Source organism: Ovis aries, chromosome 3 (genome assembly GCF_016772045.2).
Source record: "Ovis aries strain OAR_USU_Benz2616 breed Rambouillet chromosome 3, ARS-UI_Ramb_v3.0, whole genome shotgun sequence".
Classification (NCBI taxonomy): domain Eukaryota; kingdom Metazoa; phylum Chordata; class Mammalia; order Artiodactyla; family Bovidae; genus Ovis; species Ovis aries.
The window spans coordinates 197094394-197119051 of record NC_056056.1 but is presented as its reverse complement, the minus strand read 5'-3'; the positions used below and the strand labels follow the sequence as shown (position 1 = coordinate 197119051).

Genomic DNA, 24658 nt, shown 5'->3' with positions numbered 1-24658 from the left:
CTAGTTTGATCTTCTTGCAGTCCAAGGGGCTGGTATATTAACTCGGTAAAAATTACTGTGTTTGGTTTTTCCTCTGGGTGGAAATTCTGGGCTATCAATAGAGACTTAGCTGCCCCCCTTACAGCAATCTCACATGAGATGATGCTTCCTGAAACTACCTTCTCTAAGTTACCTCTGCCCATTTGTCCAGAATCTATAATTTTTATAAATCCCCCTCCTTCCTTTGCAATGTATTTTCTTCTGCCAAGGTCTCTTTTCTCATGCCTTATTCTTTTAATGTTTTCAGAATGCGTAATAGAGTTTTCATTTTTTATATCTCAGAATTGACAAAATGTAATATTCCATTTGACCACATTTTTCCCACTTTACCCTGGCATCTAGCCTGCAGTATACAGTGTTCAGATTCTGCCCTCAACCAGGGCTCCTAGATGAAAGAATGAGTTGACTAGAGCCAGGCTTTGCCCTACTTGCCAAAGCATGGTCCCCCAGAGAGGTAGGGACGCCTTTATTCTGATTCACACAAAGATGCAATATGGTCCAGCATCACATTTGCTCAGAACCATCTTGAGCCCTAAACATCCCTCCTTCTAGGAAACTCCTCAGTCCTAGGCAAACTGGGAGGTTTGGTGAACCTAGTTGGCCTGGGACAGGAAAGAGAGACCCAAGATTTAATCCACTCCAGACTTCTTTGATATTGAGTGAGTCAGTGAAAGTCGCTCAGTCGTGTCCAACTCTTTGCAACCCTATGGACTATTACAGCCCATGGAATTCTCCAGGCCAGAATGCTGGAGTGGGTAGCCTTTCCCTTCTCCAGGGAATCTTCCCAACCTAGGAATCGAACCCAGATCTCTTGCATTGCAGCCGGATTCTTTACCAACTGAGTCATTGAATACAGCAAAATACAGGTTTGAAAGTTCAAATAACAAAGAATTAGATGAAATTATCTTGAATCTACTTTTTACCGATTCCCAAAATTGAAACTTGAGTTAGGCACAAACCCTGAGGTTGTATTGTTTGAGGTGTTTCCACATACATTTAATGTTCACAAGTACCATGTGAGAGACATATTTTATTACCTTTATAAGTAAAGAAAATCAAGACAGACAAATTAAAGCACTTGGGATACCTGGAACTGACCCGGCATGTAGTCCAACCACATAGACTTCCCTTTCCAAGGGTCAGCCACACTAGCTGAGGAGGTCCATAGGTGTGGCTCAGCCTGTCACTCATGGTTGCACCATGGTTACACTCACCATCGCATCATCCATCAAAATGATGTATACCCAGGAGACAATGTTTTATAGAAAAAGGAATTTTTGCAAGAAGCCTGTGTTCATTAAAGAAACGTAAGCCACAGCTGACTTAATGGAACCTTCTTCCACCCACGCAGGTATATACTGTACCAAACCCTTTGGGACATTAACTGGATGATATATTTGTAAGGGATCAGACATCTCAATATAGTTTATTTTGTGTAAAAACTTAAAATATTCAAAAATTGATATTTTACATTTCTATAGAACTAGGCAATATTGAGCCATATTATTCCTACTTCTTTTACCTTGAAAAAAGTAATCCACTCTTGTGCAACCGTAACATTAAAAAATCACGTTGTGAATAAACTATGAAAATTAGCTTTAATTGAATGAAAGATATTTTCTCCCATTTCAACAAAAACATTCATTGAGCCAAAGAACAGACTGCTTCACCTTCTTCTGTAGCATATCAAGAACCAACCATTTAATCATATCTTCTCAACTGAGATGTAGAGTTGGTTCCAGATGATATAATTCTGTTTTTTATCATACTTTTACCGTTACCTCTGTGTTTCCTCATTTGTGTTTATATTACTTTTGTGTTACTGTTTTTCAACTGATTAGGTCTTAAGGAACTTCTTCTATTCCTGTGCTGGCTGGTGTGTGGTAACATTCATCCTAGGAGTCTGCGACCGACACAATGACAATATCATGCTGACAAAGTCGGGCCACATGTTTCATATTGACTTTGGAAAATTCCTGGGTCATGCACAAACATTTGGAGGGATAAAAAGGTCAGTGTTCAAATCATGTTTGTTATAGTAATTAAGCCATCTCCTGAAGTGATCTATAACACGTAACAACATAGCAACCCGGCAGATGAGTTGCTCCGCATCTCTCAAATCCCCTAAGATAAAATAAACATGATTATATAGCTAATAATATTGAAGGGAAGAGTTTTCTCAATAGATTATTAATGGAACAAATTGTGTGTGTGTGTGTGTGTGTGTGTGTGTGTGTGTGTGTGTGTGAGCTCAGTTGCTCAGTCATGTCCAACTCTTTGTGACCCCAAGGACTGTAACCCTCCAGGCTCCTCTGCCATGGAATTTTCCAAGCAAGAATATTGGAACAGGTTGCCATTTCCTACTCCAGATAGATCTTCCTGACCCAGGGATCAAAGCCTTACCTCCTGTGTCTCCTGCATTGGCAGGCAGATTCTTTACTACCAAGCCACCTGGAAAGCCCTCATAGAACAAATTAGGTTTCCTCAGATTGTTAGTGAATTAAATTGGCCTTCTCTCACAGGATCCTATTCCTGTTTTGGTCTGAATTGTTTGAAACATGGTATTTTCATTTTCTTATAAGCTTTGAATGGACAGTGAGGACAGAGTTCATGGCCTTCATATAGCTGGTATCTTGCCCATGGTAGTCACCACCCTGGTCTACATGAGCACACTTAAAATGCACACACGTCCTGACTAAACTAAACTTGAATTGTTCCAAAAATATTTAATAAGCAACTACCATTCAAGACTCTGAGGATACAACAGTGGACGAAGCAAATACAAACCCTGGCCTCTTTCCAGTAGGGATAACAGACACCAAGGAAGATGACACGAGGAAATGAGGGGTTTCATTTCTTACTGAGATACAAAAACTGAGAATTGGGGTAGAAAGTAACTGCGTGAGGAATGCTATTTGTGTTGGCCAGAAAGTTTGCTCAGGTTTTTCCATAACATTGTAAGAAACCTGAGTGAACTTTTTGGCCAATCCTATATTTTAGAGAGGCTTCCTGGAAGAAATGAGAGACAGCTGTATAGTGAGTGATCCCCTTGTGGAGATCCATGAGAAGAGTATACCTGGAAGAGAAAACAGCAAAATAACAGCCATGACCACGTACTAAGCATGGTACATTCTAATGACAAGAAGGACTTGGGCCTGGAGATGGGATAAAGAGAGGTGAGCTGTAGGGAAGAAAGATGAAGAGTTTGGTGGAGGCCAGATCAAGTAGGGCATTGAAGACATGGTGTAGAGTGTGGCTTTTATTTAATGTTCTGGGGCAACCATTGATGGATCTCAGTGGAATTCAAAGCTCTCTCCTGCTGCCCTGAGAAATAATGGAAGTAGTTAGCAGACTCTTACAATAGTTAAGGCAAGACCTTAATGGTAATGAAGACTCTGAACATATTTTGGAATCTGAGCCACAAGACCTACTAATTGACTGGGCATTGTCAATCATTATCAGGAGGGGAAAACAGGCCTAGCGGGTAGAAGAACTAAGGAAAGCATTCAAGGATGACTCTTAGATTTTTGTTCTTTGCAAATAATTATATCATTTACTGAAATGGAAAAGACTGGTGAATAAACAGGTTTTTGTTTTATTTTAGTTGAGCTGGAGGCAAGGGAACCAGAAGTCTAAGACTAAAAGTCCCTTACTTTATAAAGATAACTTCATATTAAAGTAGAAATGGTATCAGACCATTCCAAAGACCCATCAGTCACTTTTATCTAAAAATAGCTCCTCAACAGAGAACATAAAAATGTCTCCTCCAATATTACAAGATGAATTTTCACCAGATGGTCATAATCTGGTATTAAAATGCCAATATAAACTACATAATAAGGTTCAATTCTTACAAACTGATAGCTCCTATTTTCTGAAGGCCTACAAATGGAGTTGTTTCACTTTTTATTACTTTCAAAACATTGCCTTCTATAATTAATAAACTCAGGAAAATTCACCACATACTCATTCATTCCTTAAACATCTTTTGGTATGGACTATGTGTGAAGGACTGTGATAAACCTTGGGGAAACAAAGATGAATGATATATAGTTATTACCTCAGTGGTGCTTACTCTGTCTTTAGAATATTGGAAAGTGAAGTGAAAGTTGCTCAGTTGTGTCCTACTCTTTGCAACTCCATGGACTATACAGTCCATGGAATTCTCTAGGCCAGAATACTGGAGTAGGTAGCCTTTTCCTTCTCCAGGGGATCTTCCCAACCCAGGGATCAAACCCAGATCTCCCGCACTGCAGGCGGATTCTTTACCAACTGAGCCACAACCACCTCCGTGGTGCTTACTCTGTCTTTAGAATACTGGGAAGACTGACACATAAATAATTATCAAAAATGTGGTGAGGGAAAAGATAAATATATAGAAAATTTGAACATCATAGAGGAGGGATACCTGGTTTATGAAAGACAAATATTTGTTAACAGCTATGAGCATATTACATAATTTATTCATGTAACACTTTCCCTAAGATCCACTCTTTCCTAGAAATTTAAATATTACATTAAAAATGTGACATCTTTATTGTGCTGTATTGTCCACTGGGGGGCTTCCCAGGTGACACTAGTTGTAAAGAATCTGCCTGTCAGTGGAGGAGACATAAGAGACGTAGGTTCAATCCCTCTGTCAGGAAGATCCCCTGGAGGAGGGCATGGCAACCAACTCCAGTATTCTTGCCTAGAGAATCCCATGGACAGAGGAGCCTGTTAGGCTACAGTTCATAGGGTCACAAAGAGATGGGCACAACTGAAGCAATTTGGCACACATGCACATCACCCACTGAGAATTCAGGTTAACCTTTATTCATTTACTTGACAAGCATCTGTGTTGACCATGGGGTGGTTAAAATATGCATAAAGATATTCCAGTTATACAGAAAAAAAATTCAGTTAGGGAAACATAAAAAGTAGAGAACAAGTGGGTAAGTGCCATGTTAGAGGTATGTACCAGTGTCTACAGAAGAGGTGGAGCCCAGTTTGTTGGTTTATTGATGCTTCAGCAGGTACTGCTGCTTCTGAAGTGTGACAATTTTTTTTTTTTAATGCAACCACTAAGGAGGTCATGAAAATGTGCCCAGCAGAGAACCTTACTTATGGTAGGTTCTTAATACCCATTTGCTGAATTGTTGTTTAGCCATTAAGTCATGTCTGACTCTTTTGTGATCACAAGGACTATAGGGTCCCACCGAGCTCTTCTGTCCATGAGATTCTCCAGGCAAGAGTACTGGAGTGGGTTGCCATTTCCTTCTCCAGGGGATCTTCCTGACCCAAGGACTGAACTGTCATCTCCTGCGTTAGCAGATGGACTTTTTAACAGCTGAGCCACCAGGAAAGTCCTTGCTGAATTAGTCAGCCAATAAACTATTCACAGATCAGCCCTCAGCCATTCAATAATTATTAACTGGATGAAAGAAAATGAAGTTGGCACTGTCTGTCGTTGAGATTATTAGGCACCAGCTGAGGTGGCCGACAGAAGCATTGTGACCCATGTGGATTATTGTTTCCAGGATTTTTTCTCCACCAGTGACTATGTAAGGGTCATTGGCAATGTCTCCTTAGATTTCTTTCTTGATACTGATGCTTCTGCCCTTTTATTCTGTTTGGTTTTTTTTTTTTTTTTTTTTTTTTGGCTGTCCTGGGTTTTCATTGCTGCACACAGGCTTTCTCTAGTTGCAGTGAGTAGGGGCTACTATTCACTGCAGTGCATGGGTTTCTCATTGTGGGATCAATAGTGGTGGTGCAGGGGCTTAGTGGCTCTGAGGCATGTGGAATCTTCCACAAGCAGAGATTGAACTCATGTCCTCTGCACTGGCAGGTGTATTCTTAACCACAAGTTGATTCTTAACTTGACAACCAGGGAAGTATTAATATATGCCTTGAGTTTCTTTAATGATTAAACTGAACTATGCCTACTCACTATAACTCTGTATAGATTAACATTTTGAATTATAGCTGCTGCTGCTGCTGCTTAGCCACTAAGTCATGTCTGATTCTTTAGTGACCCCATAGTAGCCCACAATGGGGATTTTCCAGGCAAAAACTGTCCATGGGATTTTCCAGGCAAGAACTGGAGTTGGTTGCCATTTCCTTCTCCATGGGATCTTCCCGACCCAGGAATAGAACCCACATCTCCTACTTGGCGAGAAGATTCTTTACAACTGAGTCATCTAGGAAGCCCTGAATCATAGGCAGCATCCAATAATTTCCTTCCACATCTCTTTCAGTTGTTTCTGGAGTTCATTTGAATGTTGTTTCATTAAGCAGCCAACTTCTTCAATCCTAAGTCCGTTGGTTGTTCTTGGTTGCTAGGTGAACAAAGGTGGCTTATAAAAAAGGCCTCTGAATCCCCCTGAGATAAATGTGTTCATTATTACATTATATAACTGATCTCTAGAGCAAAACTTAACTACACCTTGCTTCTTCTATACACATACTAGACATATTAATAAACATCCTCTAATGTACTGTGTGGATCACAATAAACTGTGGAAAATTCTGAAAGAGATGGGAATACCAGACCACCTGACCTGCTTCTTGAGAAACCTATATGCAGGTCAGGAAGCAACAGTTAGAACTGGACATGGAACAACAGACTGGTTCCAAATAGGAAAAGGAGTACATCAAGGCTGTATACTGTCACCCTGCTTATTTAACTTATATGCAGAGTACATCAGTGAGAAATCCTGGGCTGGAAGAAGCATAAGCTGGAAACAAGATTGCCAGGAGAAATATCAATAACCTCAGATATGCAGATAACACCACCCTTATGGCAGAAAGTGAGAGGAACTAAAAAGCCTCTTGATGAAAGTGAAAGAGGAGAGTGAAAAAGTTGGCTTAAATCTCAACATTCAGAAAACGAAGATCATGGCATCTGGTCCCATCACTTCATGGGAAATAGATGGGGAAACAGTGGAAACAGTGTCAGACTTGATTTTTGGGGGGCTCCAAAATCACTGCAGATGGTGACTACAGCCATGAACTTAAAAGACGCTTACTCCTTGGAAGGAAAGTTATGACCAACCTATATAGCATATTCAAAAGCAGAGACATTATTTTGCCAACAAAGGTCCATCTACTCAAGGCTATGGTTTTCCCAGTGGTTATGTATGGATGTGAGAGTTGGACTGTGAGGAAAGCTGAGCACTGAAGAATTGAAGCTTTTGAACTGTGGTGTTGGAGAAGACTCTTGAGAGTCCCTTGGACTGCAAGGAGATCCAATCAGTCCATTCTCAGGAGATCAGTCTTGGGGGTTCATTGGAAGGACTGATGCTAAAGGTGAAACTCCAATACTTTGGCCACCTCATGTGAAGAGTTGACTCATTGGAAAAGACTCTGACACTGAGAGGGATTGGGGGAAGGAGGAGAAGGGGACGACAAAGGATGAGATGGCTGGATGGCATCACTGACTTGATGGACATGAGTTTGAGTGAACTCCGGGAGTTGGTGATGGACAGGGAGGCCTGGCGAGCTGTGATTCATGATGTCGCAAAGAGTTGGACACGACTGAATGACTGAACTGAACTGAATGTACAAAGCCAGGTTTGTAAATCATGCTCAATGAATATCCTGATTTCTTATAGCCTAGCAAGGCCATATAAATGTCCCAGTAATAACCAGCAATAAGCCAGGATCATACTCCTTTACATAAAATTCTGTACCCACAAGGAAAAAAAAGAACATATGTATCCCAGAATGCATATTTCTCCTATTTATCTACTCCTTAAAAACATGGAGAAGGAAAGTATTCATGTGACCTTTTATGGTTTACAAAGTGTCACTAACCCATACATTAACTGATTTTACTTCATAAGACAATTGCTTAACCTCACATAAAAGAGTACAGTTTCCAGTTGTGAATGGGAATGGAGCTGACAAAAAGAAATCACATAAAATCCTTCTCCATGTTGCAGATTTAACCCTTAGCCAAGGATAGAGAACTTAATAATGGAAATTAACAGTCCAACAAAGCAGACGCAAATAAATTTAAGCTGGGGAGAGATTTTCCCTTGGTTTCCTTAAAAGGAAACAGTAATGAAGTGACATTCTCCATAAAAATATGATCTTGAAAAATAAAGGACGTTTTTGTTGTTGTGTTCTACCATGCCCTGAAGCATGCAGGACCTTAGTTCCCCAACCAGGAATTGAACCTGTGCCTCTGCATTGGGGGCAGAGTCTCAATCACTGGACCATCAAAGAAGTTCCAAGAATAAAGGGATTTCCTGCTATGCCATTGCCCTTTAATACTCATGCTTATATCATCATGCCAGAGCATCTCACAGTAACCATCTGCGTGATTCTGTTTAAGAAATGTTTATAAACATCAGGCCTTTCTGATTCTTGAATTATGTGAGTCAGCCCAGCAACACTCCTTAAGAGTGTTCACTCATGGGTCCCTGAACAATTGCTCTGAATTTAGTTTTCCATATATCTAGAAAACTTATCTTCAATAGACCAAATCTGAGGTTCCTGTAGATTTTCTAACTAAGAAGAAAGAAAAAAAATTACAACTCAGTTATGAATTTGAAGAATTTCACATCCTGTACATAAAAAAGCAGTTCTTTAGTGTTGGTTTTAATTATGAGATTAGATAAAGAGGATTTACAGCAGATTAAACCACATGACAGTTTAGCCCCAGCATTACTCAATGATTTGGGGAGAAAAAAATGGCTAAATCCCCACAATGAAAACAATGAGATTTCACCAACTTTCTGAAACCAAGTGGTTTTTCTTTTGAAATACTGCTTAATTATTCTGTTCATTTCTTTATTTTCTCTCACAAAGATTCAAATTAAAATGGTTAACAAATTACGCATCCACAATTTTTCAAAGTTGCTGTGTAATGATTGTTTCTATATAGCAATTTTTTCATTGCATAAAAATATTCTTGCAATAAACTAAATTTCCACTCAACGATTTCTTCATGGTGACTCTCTTACAGAAGAGGGGAAATTAAGGAAGGCCTTTATTGAATGTTCTCCTAATTCACTGTTTCACACTTTTATTTTTTCCAGACTATTATTTCCAGTCTGAATGATCTTTCACTTTGGTAATGGTAGACTTGCATGAAGTCATTCTTGAAACCTTATGCATTTATGCTAAGTCACTTCAGTTCAGTTGCTCAGTCTGTCTGACTCTGCGACCCCATGAATTGCAGCATGCCAGGTCTCCCTGTCCATCACCAACTCCTGAAGTTCACTCAAACTCATGTCCATCAAGTCAGTGATGCCATCCAGCCATCTCATCCTCTGTCGTCCCCTTCTCCTCCTCCCCCCAATCCCTCCCAGCATCAGAGTCTTTTCCAATGAGTCAACTCTCCACATGAGGTGGCCAAAGTATTGGAGTTTCACCTTTAGCATCAGTCCTTCCAATGAACCCCCAAGACTGATCTCCTGTAGAATGGACTGATTGGATCTCCTTGCAGTCCAAGGAACTCTCAAGAGTCTCCAACACCACAGTTCAAAAGCATCAATTCTTTGGTGCTCAGCTTTCTTCACAGTCCAACTCTCACATCCATACATGACCACTGGAAAAACCATAGCCCTGACTAGACGGATATTTGCTGGCAAAGTAATGTCTCTGCTTTTCAATATGCTATTTAGGTTGGTCATAACTTTCCTTCCAAGGAGTAAGTGTCTTTTAATTTCATGGCTGTAATCATCATCTGCAGTGATTTTGGAGTCCCCCAAAAATCAAGTCTGACACTGTTTCCACTGTTTCCCATCTATTTCCCATGAAGGGATGGGACCAGATGCCATGATCTTCATTTTCTGAATGTTGAGATTTAAGCCAACGTTTTCACTCTCCTCTTTCACTTTCACAAGAGGCTTTTTAGTTCCTCTCACTTTCTGCCATAAGGGTGGTGTCATCTGCATATCTGAGGTTATTGATATTTCTCCTGGCAATCTTGTTTCCAGCTTGTGCTTCTTCCAGCTCAGCGTTTATCATGATGTACTCTGCATAGGTGTCATCACTCAGTCGTGTCCAACTCTTTGTGACCCTATGGACTGTAGCCTACCAGGCTCCTCCATCCACAGGATTTTCCAGGCAAGAGTACTGGAGTGGTGTGCCATTTCCTTCTCCAGGGGATCGTTCCGACCCAGGGATCGAACCCAGGTCTCCTGCATTGCAAGTAGATGCTTTACCCTCTAAGCCACCAGGGAAGCTATAAGCAAGGTGATGATATACAGCCTTGACGTACTCCTTTTCCTATTTGGAACCAGTCTGTTGTTCCATGTCCAGTTCTAACTGTTGCTTTCTGACCTGTATATAGGTTTCTCAAGAGGCAGGTCAGGTGGTCTGGTATTCCTATCTCTTTCAGAATTTTCCACAGTTTATTGTGATCCACACAGTCAAAAGCTTTGGCATAGTCAATAAAGCAGAAGTAGATGTTTTTCTGGAACTCTCTTGCTTTTTCCATGATCCAGCGTATGTTGGCCATTTGATCTCTGGTTCCTCTGCCTTTTCTAAAACTAGCTTGAACATCTAGAAGTTCAAGGTTCATGTATTGCTGAAGCCAGGCTTGGAGAATTTTGAGCAGTACTTTACTAGCATGTGAGAATGTCAAGAGAATGCACTGAGTATGGCAAACACCCTCTTCCAGCAACACAAGAGACTAGTCTACGCATGGACATCACCAGATGGTCAGCACAGAAATCAGATTGATTATATTCTTTGCAGCCAATGATGGAGAAGCTCTATACAGTCAGCAAAAACAAGACCAGGAGCTGACTGTGGCTCAGATCATGAACTCCTTATTGCCAAATTCAGAATTAAATTGAAGAAAGTAGGGAAAACCACTAGACCATTCAGGTATGACCAAAATCAAATCCCTTATGATTATGCAATGGAAGTGAGAAATAGATTTAAGGGACTAGATCTGATAGATAGAGTGCCTGATGAACCATGGAATGAGGTTCGTGACATTGTACAGGAGACAGGGATCAAGACCATCCTCATGGAAAAGAAATGCAAAAAAGCAAAATAGCTGTCTGGGGAGGCCTTCCAAATAGCTGTGAAAAGAAGAGAAGTGAAAAGCAAAGGAGAAAAGGAAAGATATAAGCATCTGAATGCAGAGTTCCAAAGAATAGCAAGGAGAGATAAGAAAGCCTGCCTCAGTGATAAATGCAAAGAAATAGAGGAAAACAATAGAATGGTAAAGACTAGAGATCTCTTCAAGAAAATTAGAGATACCAAGGGAACATTTCATGCAAAGATGGGCTTGATAAAGGACAGAAATTGTATGGACCTAACAGAAGCAGAAGATATTAAGAAGAGGTGGCAAGAATACACAGAAGAACTGTACAAAAAAGATCTTCATGACCAAGATAATTACGATGGTGTGATCACTCACCTAGAGCCAGACATCCTGGAATGTGAAGTCAAGTGGGCCTTAGAAATCATCACTACGAACAAAGCTAGTGGAGGTGATGGAATTCCAGTTGAGCTGTTTCAAATCCTGAAAGATGATGCTGTGAAAGTGCTGCACTCAATACACCAGCAAATTTGGAAAACTCAGCTGTGGCCACACGACTGGAAAAGGTCAGTTTTCATTCCAATCCCAAAGAAAAACAATGCCAAAGAATGCTCAAACTACTGCACAATTGCACTCATCTCACATGCTAGTAAAGTAATGCTCAAAGTCACATCAGTTGTGTCCAAATCTTTGAGACCTTGTGTAGGTAACCCACCAGGCTCTGCTGTCACTGAGGTTCTCCAGGCAAGAATACTGGAGTGTGTTGCTCGCCTTCAGGGTATCTTCCTGACCCAGGGATCGAACCCATGTCTCTTAAGTCTCCTGCATTGGCAGATAGATTCTTTACCAGTAATACCATCTGAGAAAACCTCTTGCAGCCTTATTTCTAGATAATTTTAAGAGGCCATATGAGCAGTAGTTAGTCTCATACCCTGAAGATAGGTTTTGCTTTTTAAAAACATTTTTTAAAAAATCTTTATCAAAAAAAAAAAATCTTTATCATTTACTAATGATCTGATCTTAAACACATGGCTTCTCTGTGCGTCAGTTTCAGTTCAGTTCAGTTCAGTCACTCACTCATGTCCAACTCTTTGCAACCCCATGATCGCAGCATGCCAGGCCTCCCTGTCCATCACCAACTCCCGGAGTTCACTCAGATTCACATCCATCGAGTCAGTGATGCCATCCAGCCGTCTCATCCTCTGTTGTCCCCTTCTCCTCCTGCCCCCAATTGCTCCCAGCATCAGAGTCTTTTCCAGTGAGTCAACTCTTTGCATGAGATGACCAAAGTACTGGAGTTTCAGCTTTAGCATCATTCCTTTCAGCTATGAAATAGATTTGGATTGAAGATTAAATTAATTAATATACGTAAAGTGCTTTGAAGAGTTCCTCAAACTGAGTGAGGCCTCTATAAATGTTTGATGGAATTAATAATGATGTAAATATTCCAAATGAAGTGACAAGAAATTAGTGTTAGTGTTAGTCGCTCAGTCATACCCGACTCTTTGTGACCCCATGGACAACAGCCCACCAGGCTCCTCTGTCCATGAGATTTTCCAGGCAAGGATACTGGAGTGTATTGCCATTTCCTTCTCCAGGGGTCTTCCAAATACAGGGATCAAACCCGGATCTCTTGCACTGCAGGCAGATTCTTTACCAACTGAGCTACAAGGGAAGCCTTGACAAGAAATTAGGTTGCATCATTAGGTAATTGTTTCTTTTGTTTAAACTTACCTAAATATCATGAAAGTGTGTTAGTTACTCAGTCATGTCTGACTCCTCGTGACCCCATGGACTGCAGCCCGCCGGGCTCCTCTGTCCATGGAATTCTCCAGGCAAGAATACTGAAGTGGGTTGTCATTTCCTTCTCCAGGGTATCTTCCCCATCCAGGGATCAAACCTGGGTCTGCCACATTGCAAGCAGACTCTTTACCAACTGAGCCATCAAAAAGCTAAATATCTTATTTGGTACTCTTTGTAGGATGTGTTTGAAAATCATAAATTGAACTGTTTTGTTAGTTCGCTGACTTTGAAGCTTGTTGTCTGAAAGAATAGATTACACTATTTGTCAGGTTTATTCAGCTTATGATGTTTTTCACCAAGTCACTCTTGACTTCTGATGTCATTTAAGACATGAGCCAAGGTGTGTGAGAACTGGCTCATACTGGCTTGAAAGAGCCTACTATGTGTTATTTCTTCTCAACACCACATTTCAGTGACATTCCACTGGTAGCCTGAAATCAGCCATGGTGGGAGAATATATATCATGGAAATTTGGCAAATGTCGCAAATCAGAGCCTTTTTTCTTTTTCCTTAGAAGAAGTGAGGGAGCAGGTTATTAAATATTTACCACCAGACTCTAGGACCTATTAAGACATCTATTAAAACAGATGTCTTTTTACATGATTTAGACCCAATTTTCAAGTTTTATCCCAGCAGATCAACAATCACTTAATATAATTGATCTCAGAATTTTCTCTCAATATTAGTCATAGAAATTATCTGTACCTATAGTCATTTTGACATTATCTTCAATATTTAATTACTAACTAAATTTTAAAATGTTTAATGTCTCAGTTCTAGTTTGAGTATTATATTATTTATATTCTAAATATCCTCAGTTTAACTATCTTTAGGGGAAAAAACTCCCTGAGCAGATTAAAAGATTAATTTTTGTCTTACTCCGATCTTTCTGGTTTAGTACAATATTCACAGTAATCCACATGCTATGTGGATATTAATGATCTCCTGCATGCTTTAATTACTATCTTAGTATTCTTTGAAATTGGGTGAGTTTCACTGGTCTGTTATTCACAAAATTGTTTATTAAGAAAGACTCTGATTTCTTTAACTCAAAGCTGGTTTCAATTTCACCTGAACGTTTGAGAAGAAAAACACACTTTCCAATACCTCTCCAAGTCTAAGTGCCATGAGAACACTTTTGTATCTTAAGCACCTAGCTAATGCCTGACATTTAGCAGAATCTCAGTTTTGGTTGACTGAAGGATCACTGCAAAAATGCCATACATTTTACTTTCCTTGACCTGAGCAACTATACTTTTTCTGAAGATAAAATTGTGAAGAACTTGCCATATTCTCTTATTCCAACTAGAAATTTACCAAGGGATTTTACCTGATGGTCACTTCCATGTGGGAATCTGGAGGATGAGATTCAAAATTTGATACACACTGCTGCTGCTAAGTTGCTTCAGTCATGTCCGACTCTGTGCGACCCCATAGACTGCAGCCCACCAGGCTCCTCTGTCCCTGGGACTCTCCAGGCAAGAACACTGGAGTGGGTTGCCATTTCCTTCTCCAATGCATGAAAGTGAAAAGTCAAAGTTGCTCAGTCGTGTCCCAACTCTTAGTGACCCCATGGACTGCAGCCTACCAGGCTCCTCCATCCTTGGGATTTTCCAGGCAAGAGTACTGATACACACTACCTCATACCCATTTAGGATGGCTACTATCAAAAAACAGAAAATAAGTTCTTGATAAGGATGTGGAGAAATGTCAGTGAGAATGTAAAACAGTGCAACTACTGTGGAAAACCTTCTGGCTGTTCCTCATAAAATTAAAAATGGAATTACCATATGATCCAGCAATTTCACTTCTGGGAATATACCCAAAAGAACTGAAAGCAGAGTAGCAAAGAGATATTTGTACAACCATGTTTATAACAGCATTACTCACAATAACTGAAATGTGGAAGCAATCCCAATGTCCATCAGCAGATGAATAGATAAGCAGAATATGGAGTTCTTTAAAGAAAAAATTCTGACACATGCAACAGTATGGACAAGTCCTGAGGACATTATGCTGAGCAAAATAAGCCACTCTCAAAATCACAAGTGAGCCAGGCAAAACCCAACATAGAATATAGAGTCGCACTTTTAAGAGATGAAAAGAATTGTGGAGGTGAATGGTGTTGATGGTCACACAACAGTATGAATATTCTTAATACTACTGAACTGTACACTTAGCAATGGATAAGATTGCATATTTTATGTTGTATGTATTTTACTACAGTGAAATAACTGAAAAAAAAATGGTAAACTGTAAGTTTGATAAAAGCCTTATCTAGCTAAAAAATCAATCCAAGGTAAACTCGACCTAGCATTTGAATAGACGTTTGGATTTTTCAAAGCTCTCTCACTATTTCAAGAAATTAAGTTTGTTTTGTCACTCTCATCGCCTTACAGCTGATTCTCCCTCTTTTACTTCACTTTATCATTCCACTATGTTTCACCATTGGCTTTCATCTGAGTAAATTCCTTTTATTTACCTCCCTCGCATGATAAGTTATAAAACATTCTTATGAAAAAATGCTCAATACTGCTGTTTATTACAGAAATTCAAATCAAAACTACAAGGTATCACCTCATACCAATCAGAATGGCCATCACCCTAAAGTCTACAATTGTATTGATGAAACTATTTGCAGGGCAGGAATAGAGATGCAGACATAGACAACAGACTTGTGGGCACAAGGGAAAGAGATGGTGGGATGACTTGAGAGAGAAGCATTGAAACATATACTTTACCATGTGTAAAATAGCTAGCTAGTGGGAAGGTGCTGTATAACACAGGGAACTCAACCCAGTGCTCTGCAACAAATAGAGGGGTGGGATGGAGTGGGAGGTGGGAGGGAGATTTAAGAGGAAGGGGACATATGTATACCTATGGCTGATTCACGTTGTTGTTATGACAAACCAACACAACATTGTAAAGCAATTATACTCAAATTAAAAATAAATTAAACAGAGAGAACAAGATGGTGGAGGAGTAGGTGGACATGGAGTACATCTCTCTCCACGGATACATCAGGAATACATCTTCAGACACAGAAGTGCATGCAGAACAACAGCTGAGAACAGACATGAGTACCTGACCAGTGGGAGAGAATATATAGACCCACGCAAAACTCAAGATCAACCCCTGAGCCTTTGGAGTGGAAGCACTGACTCCAAGACCCTAGACTACAAGAGAACTAACCCCAAGGGGGCATCAAATAGTGAGAACTCACACAAAGAAAACCACTGGAATGCAAGACCCGGCATCACCCAACCACCAGTAGCACCCCGTGCAGGACGCCTCATCTAAACAGCAAACAAAACAAAAATACAAACCAAATCATCAGCAGACAGGAGTTCCACCTCACTCAGCCTTGCCCATTAGAGGAAAAACAAACAATCAAAAACTCAGCACAAATCTCACCCTATATGAAGCTTACACAAACTGCTGGGCTAACCTTAAGAGGGCAAAAAGCAAAAGGAAGAAGGAATTCAACCTTGAAGCCTGGGAAAAGGAGACCTCAAACACAGTAAGTTTAAAAAAAAAAAAAAAAGAAAAGGCAGAGAAATACTGCACAAATGAAGGCACAAACTAGAAACCCAAAAGTCAAATAAATGAAGAGGAAATAGGCAAACTACCTGAAAAAGAATTCATAATAATGATAGTAAAGATGATCAAAAACCTTGAAAACAAAATGGAGAAAATGCAAGAATCAATTAAGAAAGATCTAGAAGAATTAAAGAATAAACATGCAGAGACAAACAACACAATTACTGAAATTAAAAATACTCCAAAAGGAATCAATAGCAGAATATCTGAATCAGAAGAACAAATCAGTGAGCTGGAAGATAAAAGTGTGGAAATAACTTCTAAAGGCCAGAATAAAGTAAAAAGAATGAAAAGAACCAAGGATAGTCCCAGAGACCTCTGGGACAATATCAAATGCAGCAACATTCAAATTATAGGGGTCTCAAGAAGAAAAGAAAAAGAAAGAGTATGAGAAAAAATTTTAAGATATTTTAGTTGAAAATTTCCCCAACATGGAAAAGGAAATAGTCAATCAAGTTCAAGAGGCACAAAGAGCCTCATACAGGATAAACCCAAGAAGAAACACACTAATCAAGCTAACAAAGACTAACACAAAGAAAGAATATTAAAAGCAGCAAGGGAGAAGCAACAAGTAACATATAAGGGAAACCCCATATGCTTAACAGCTGATCTTTCAGCAGAAACTCTTCAGGCCAGAAGGGAATGACAGGATATATTTAAAGTACTGAATGGAAAAAATCTACAACCAAGATTACTGTACCTGGCAAGGATCTCATTCAGAATTGATGGAGAAATAAAAAGCTTTTCAGACAAGCAAAAGTTAAGAGAATTCAGTACCATCAAAACCAGCTTTACAACAAATGCTAAGCAGACTTATATAGTCAAGAAATACAAGAGAAGATAAAAGATCTACAAAATCATCCCCAAATAATTAGAAAATGGCAATAGGAACATAGATATCAATAATCACTTTAAAGGTAAATGGATTAAATGCTAAAACCAAAATACACAGACTGGCTGAATGGATACAAAAACAAGACCCACACATATGCTGTCTACAAGAAACCCACTTCATTTCTAACACCATACACAAAAATAAACTCAAAATGGATTAAAGATCTAAATGTAAGACCAGAAACTATAACCTAGAGGAGAATATAGGCAAAACACTCTCCGACATAAATCACAGCAGGATCCTCTATGATCCACCTCCCAGAATACTGGAAATAAAAGCAAAAATAAACAAATGGGATCTAATTAAAATTAAAAGCTTCTGCACAACAAAGGAAAATATAAGCAAAGTGAAAGGACAGCCTTCTGAATGGGAGAAAATAATAGCAAATGAAACAACTGACAAACAACTAATCTCAAAAATATGCAAGCAACTTATGCAGCTCAATTCCAGAAAAATAAATGACCCAATCAAAAAATGGGCCAAAGAACTAAATAGACATTTCTCCAAAGAAGACATATGGATGGCTAACAAACACATGAAAAGATGCTCAACATCACTCATTATTAGAGAAATGCAAATCAAAACCACAATGAGGTACCACTTCACACCAGTCAGAATGTCTGTGATCCAAAAATCTGCAAGCAATAAATGCTGGAGAGGGTGTGGAGAAAAGGGAACCCTCCTACACTGTTGGTGGGAATGCAAACTAGTACAGCCACTTTGGAGAACAGTGTGGAGATTCCTTTAAAAATTGCAAATAGAACTACCTTATGACCCAGCAATCCCACTCCTGGGCATACACACCAAGGAAACCAGAATTGAAAGAGACACATGTACCCCAATGTTCATCGCACCACTGTTTATAATAGCCAGGACATGGAAACAACCTGGATGTCCATCAGCAGATGAATGGATAAGAAAGCTGTGGTACATATACACAATGGAGTATTACTCAGCTGTTAAAAAGAATACATTTGAATCAGTTCTGATGAGATGGATGAAACTGGAGCCGATTATACAGAGTGAAGTAAGCCAGAAAGAAAAACACCAATACAGTATACTAACACATATATATGGAATTTAGAAAGATGGCAAGGACGACCCTGTATGCAAGACAGCAAAAAAGACACAGATGTGTATAACGGACTTTTGGACTCAGAGGGAGAGGCAGAGGGTGGGATGATTTGGGAGAATGGCATTGTAACATGTATACTATCATGTAAGAATCGAATCGCCAGTCTATGTCTGACGCAGGATACAGCATGCTTGGGGCTGGTGCATGGGGATGACCCAGAGAGATGTTATGGGGAGGGAGGTGGGAGGGGGGTTCATGTTTGGGCTTGCATATACACCCGTGGTGGATTCATGTCAATGTATGGCAAAACCAATACAGTATTGTAAAAAAAAAAAATAACATAAAATAAAAATTAAAAAACAAAAAAGAAACCCACTTCAGACCTGAAGACATATATAGACTGACAGTGAGAGGATGGAAAAATATATTCCGTGCAAATGGGAAGCAAAAGAAAGCTGGAGTAGCAATCCTCATATCAGACAAGATAGACTTTAAAATAAAGATTATAAGAGGTAAGGAAGGACACTACGTACTGATCAAGGAATCAATCCAAGAGGAAGACATAGCAATTGTAAATACCTATGCATCCAACATAGGAGCGCTTCAATACATAAGACAAACATGAACAGACATAAAAGGAGAAATTGACTGTAACACAATAATAGTAGGAGACTTTAACACCCCACTCACACCAATGGACAGATCATCAAAACTGAAAATTAATAAGGAAACACAAGTCTTAAATGACACATTAGATGAGATGGATCTCACTGATATCTTTAGGACATTCCATCCAAATGCAGAACAATACACCTTCTTCTCGAGTGCACATGGAACATTCTCCAGGATAGACCACATCTTGAGTCACAAATCAAACCTCAGTAAATTTAAGAAAATTGAAATTGTATCAGGCATTCCTCTTCAACCGCAATGCTATAGATATCAATTACAAGAAAAAAAAACATAAGAAACACAAACACATGGAGATTAAAGAACACATTTCTAAATAACCAACAATTACTGAAGAAAACAAAAGGAAATTTAAAAAAATTCTAGAAACAAATGACAATGAAAACATGACAACTCAAAACCTACAGGATGCAGCGAAAGCAGTCCTAAGAGGTGAGTTTACAGAAATACAATCTTACCTCAAGAAACAAGAAAAACATCAAATAGACCACCTAACTTTACACCTAGAAAAACTGGAAAAAGGAGAACAAACAAACAAACAAAAACAAAATTAGTAGAAGGAAAGAAATCAAAAAGATCTGAGAAGAAATAAGTGAAAAAGAAATGAAAGAAACAATAGTAAATGTTAATAAAACTAAAAGCTGCTTCTTTGACAAGATAAACAAAATTGGCAAGCCTTTAGCCAAACTCATCAAGATAATAAGAGAGAAGAATCAAATCAACAAAATTAGAATTGAAAAGGAGAGGTTACAATAGACAATGCAGAAATACAAAGGCTTATAAGAGACTATTATTAACAACTATATGGCAATAAAAAGGATAACCTGAAAGGAATGGACAGTTTCCTAGAATAGTTCGGTCTTCCAAGACTGAACCAGGAAGAAATAGGAATTATGAACAACCCAATTACAAGTACTGAAATTTGAAGCTGTGATCAAAAATCTCCCCAAAAACAAAAGCCCAGGACCAGATAGCTTCACAGGAGAATTCTATCAAATATTTAGAGAAGAGCTAATGCCTATCTTTCTAAAACTCTTTCCAAAAATTGCAGAGGAAGGAACACTTCCAAACTAATTCTACAAGGCCACCATCACCCTGTTACCAAAACCAGACAAAGACAACACACAAAAAAGAAAACTACAGGCCAATATCACCGATGAACATAGATGCAAAAATCCTCAACACAGTTTTAGCAAACAATTCAGTAACACATCAAAAAGCTCATACACCATGAGCAAGCTGTGTTTATTCCAGGAATGCAAGGATTTGTCAATATATGCAAGTCAATCAATGTGATATACCATATTAACATAATGAAAGATAAAAACCATATGATCATTTCAACAGATGGAGAAAAAAACCTTTGACCAATTCAGCACCCATTTATGATTAAAACTCTTCAAAAAATGGGCATAGAAGGAACCTACCTCACATAGCAAAGGCCATATATCATAAGCCTACAGCAAACATTATTCTCAATGGTGAAAAACTGAAAACATTCCCCTTAAGATCAGGAACAAAACAAGAGTGTACACTTTCACCACTGTTATTCAACATAGTTCTGGAAGTCCTAGCTGTAGCTATCAGAGAAGAAAAAGAAATAAAAGGAATCCAGATCACAAAAGAAGTAAAGCTCTCACTGTTTGCAGATAACATGATACTTTACATAGAAAACCCTAAAGATAGTACCAGAAAATTACTAGAGCTAACCAATGAATTTGGCAAAGTTGCAGGGTACAAAATCAGTACATAGAAATCACTTGCATTTCTATATACTAACAATGAAAAATCAGAAAGAGCAATTAAGGAATCAACCCCATTCACCACTGCAACAAAAAGAATTAAATATCCAGGAATAAACTTACCATGGCATCACCGACTCGATGCACATGAGTTAGGGTGAACTCCAGGAGTTGGTGATGGACAGGGAGGCTTAGCATGCTGCAATTCATGGGGTCACAAAGAGTCGGACATGACTGAGCGACTGAACTGAACTGAAACTTACCTGAAGAGACAAAAGAATGGTACACAGAAAATCATAAGACACTGATAAAAAGAATCAAAGACAACATAAACAGATAGAGAGATATTCCATGTTCCTGGGTAGGAATAATCAATCCTGTGAAAATGACTATACCACTAAACATAATCTACAGATTCAATACAATCCCTATCAAATTACCAATGACATTTTACACAGAACTAGAACAAAATTTTACAATTCATATGGAGACATAAAAGACCCCGAATAGACAAAGCAATCTTGAGAAAGAAGAATGGAGCTGGACGAATCAACCTTCCTGACTTTAGATTACACTACAAAGCAATGGTCATCAGGAAAGTATGGCACTGGCACAAAAACAGAAATATAGACAAATGGAACAACATAGAAAGCCCAGAAATAAACCCACGCATCTATGGGTACCTTATTTTTGACAAAGGAGGCAAGAATATACAATGGGGCAAAGACAGCATCTTCAATAAATGGTGCTGGGAAAACTGAACAGCTACATGTAAAAGAGTGAAATTAGAGCATTTACTAACACCATACACAAAGATAAACTCAAAATCGATTAAGACTGAAATGTAAGACCAGAAACTATAAAACCCTTAGAGGAAAACTCAATGGCATAAATCAAAGCAAGATCCTCTATGACCCACATCCTAGAGTAATGGAAATAAAAACAACAAGCTTTTGCACAGCAAAGGAAACTATAAGCAGGATGAAAAGAAAACCCTCAGAATGGGAGAAAATAATAGCAAATGAAACAACTGGCAAAGGGTTAATTTCCAAAATATACAAGCAGCTCATACAACTCAATGCCAGAAAAACAAAAAACCCAATCAAAAAGTGGGAAAAAGACATAAACAGACATTTTGCCAAAGAAGACATACAGATGGCTAACAAACACATGAAGAGATGCTCAACATTGCTTATTATTAGAGAAATGCAAATCAAAACCACAATGAGGTATCACTTTACACTGGTCAGAATGGCCATCATCAAAATGTCTACAAACAATAAATGCTGGAGAGGATGTGGAGAAAAAGGAACATTCTTGCACTATTGGTGAGAATGTAAGTTGATACAGCCACTATGGAAGACAGTATGGAGATTCCTTAAAAGCTAGGAATAAAACCACCATATGACTCAGCAATCCCATTCCTAGGCATATACCCTGAGGAAACCAAAATTGAAAAAGATACATGGATCCCATTGTTCATTGCATCACTATTTACAATAGCTAGAACATGGAAGCAACTTAGATGTCCATCGACAGATGAATGGATAAAGAAGTCGTGGTACATATACACAATAGAATATTACTCAGCCATAAAAAGGAACATATTTGAGTCAGTTCAGATGAGGTGGAGGAACCTAGAACCTATTATACAGAGTGAAATGAGTCAGAAAGAGAAAGATAAATATTGTATTCTAGTGCACATATACAGAATCTAGAAAAATGGTAATGAAGAATTTATTTACAGGGCAGCTGTAGAGAAACAGACATAGAGAATAGACTTATGGACATGGGGAGAGGGGAGGAGAGGGTGAGATGTATGGAAAGAGTAACATGGAAACTTACATTACCATGTGTAAAATAGATAGCCAACAGGAATTTGCTATATGTCTCAGGAAACTCAAACAGAGGTTCTGTATCAACCAAGAGAGGAGAGATGGGGAGGGAGATGGGAGAATGGTTCAAAACGAAGGGGATATATGTATACCTGTGGCTGATTCATGTTGAGGTTTGACAGAAAACAACAAAATTCTGTAAAGCAATTATCCTTCAATAAAAAATAAATTAGAAAGAAAAAATTAAAAGAATAAAAGATAAAATAACTTAAGCAAAAAAAAAAAAAAGCCAAAACCAAACCAACCATGAGTTTTTTTTCAAAGAGAAACTTGTACATTGTCAGATGAAAAAGGTGAAGAGTGCTTGAGAAAGGAAGAAAAGTTTGTGACAGAGAGGGAATAAAAAGAACAAAATGAAAGAGGGAAGGAGAGAAGGGGAGACAGAGAATAAATACTGTAAGGATCCTGCCTTCCTGCACCAATGAGAACAAAGCATGTTTAAGACGGAAAACATGGGTGCTGATTCCTCAGCTGATCCAAGGTACAATGTGCTTGTCCATAAAAACATCTCATAGTCCTAAGTCTGAGTCTGGTTTTTAAAGAAAGACTAAATGTATCTCCTAAACTTGAGCCAGGTATTAAAACTTTATCTGATACCCAAATGAAGAAACGATACCTGCTTCTGTGCCCGGGGAGATACTCCTGGTGTTAAACTCTTTAGTAAGAGGTAAAGATCCATTTCAAGCTTGATACCTAAATTTTGATCATGCATATGATCAACTTTAGGAGTGACTGAAATGTTTTCAGAGTTAATTTGGGCTATTCTTGATTTTTGCCTTTAACCTGATTTTTAAACGTAATTGGATCATTGTCACCCAAGCATCATAGTATACATAATCTTTTTTTTTTTTATATCCAGGCTGATTTCTATTCCAAGCAGACACTGGAATTCCATGTAAAGCATAACTGTGCACTTTACCTTGAACTCAAGCTCAAGGGGGCAAAATGTGGGAATTTGGATGAGCTGACCATTTTGTTCCCATTCTTATAAAATCCTGCATGTGTGCTAAGTTGTTTCAGTCATGTCTGATGTTATGCAACCCCACGGACTGTAGTCCACCAGGCTCCTCTGTCCACGGGGATTCTCTAGGCAAGAATACTGCAGTGAGTTGCCATGCCCTCCTCCAGGGGATCTTCCTGACCCAGGAATTGAACCCACATCTTTTATGTCTCCTGCATTGGCAGGTGGGTTCTTTACAACTAGTGCCACCTGGGAAGCCCCATATAATCCCAGTCTACTATAAACTCAGTCCCAAAATATCATACTTAGGAAAGCAGGACTGATAATTGGAAGAGGTAGCTGTTTTAATTACCATTTTCAAAGAAGTGAGATAGAGTATCTGAGCCTGGGAGGAACTCCAGAGTCAGTATGTAAAGTTATTAAGCAATTAAAGATCAAGGACCTCCCAGAGTCTAACTTAGGACCCACAGTGAGTTATAAAAGAGGTTAGTGGAGGGAAAACTTTGCTTTACACTTAAGAGATTATTGGTGAGAGTCTCCTTAGTTAATAACTGCTGAGAACTTGGAGATCTCCCAAGACTTTAAATGTTCTTTTTGTGATAGTACATGTACCTTTATGTTCTTATTATATTGCACAGATGAGGTTTCTTGTGCTGTCTAATTATACAAGGTTCTCTCCTCTCCAATGGAGATGCCAAATCTGCCTTCTCAATTAACTCATGGATATGAGACAAGAGACTTGTGTTCTTTGTGTTGGACAGAAGAATGTGCTCTCTGAAATGTAGGTTGCTTGTGGTATCAGGGAAAGTGTAGGCTGAAACATTCCCCACTTTTTTGTGTGCTAAGATCACCATCCGCCATGATGGCAGTCTGGAGCTTTTAAAAATCTTTAAAACAATATATTTTAATGTGACAATGATACTTCTTGGGGACAAAAACATTTTTAATTCATGAAATTAGTAATAATAATTTCA

The 24658-nt window shown here is 38.8% G+C and overlaps 1 protein-coding gene across 18 annotated transcripts in view; it reads left to right on the top strand.

The window, feature by feature from the left end:
- Window positions 1–24658, top strand: part of PIK3C2G (phosphatidylinositol-4-phosphate 3-kinase catalytic subunit type 2 gamma) — a 668476-nt gene that overhangs the window by 493344 nt on the left and 150474 nt on the right. For all 18 annotated transcript variants that reach the window (XM_060413352.1, XM_060413355.1, XM_060413356.1 and 15 more), the window contains one exon: window positions 1881–2050. In XM_060413352.1, the coding sequence (XP_060269335.1) occupies window positions 1881–2050 (170 nt within the window). The remainder of the gene's footprint in view (window positions 1–1880; window positions 2051–24658) is intronic.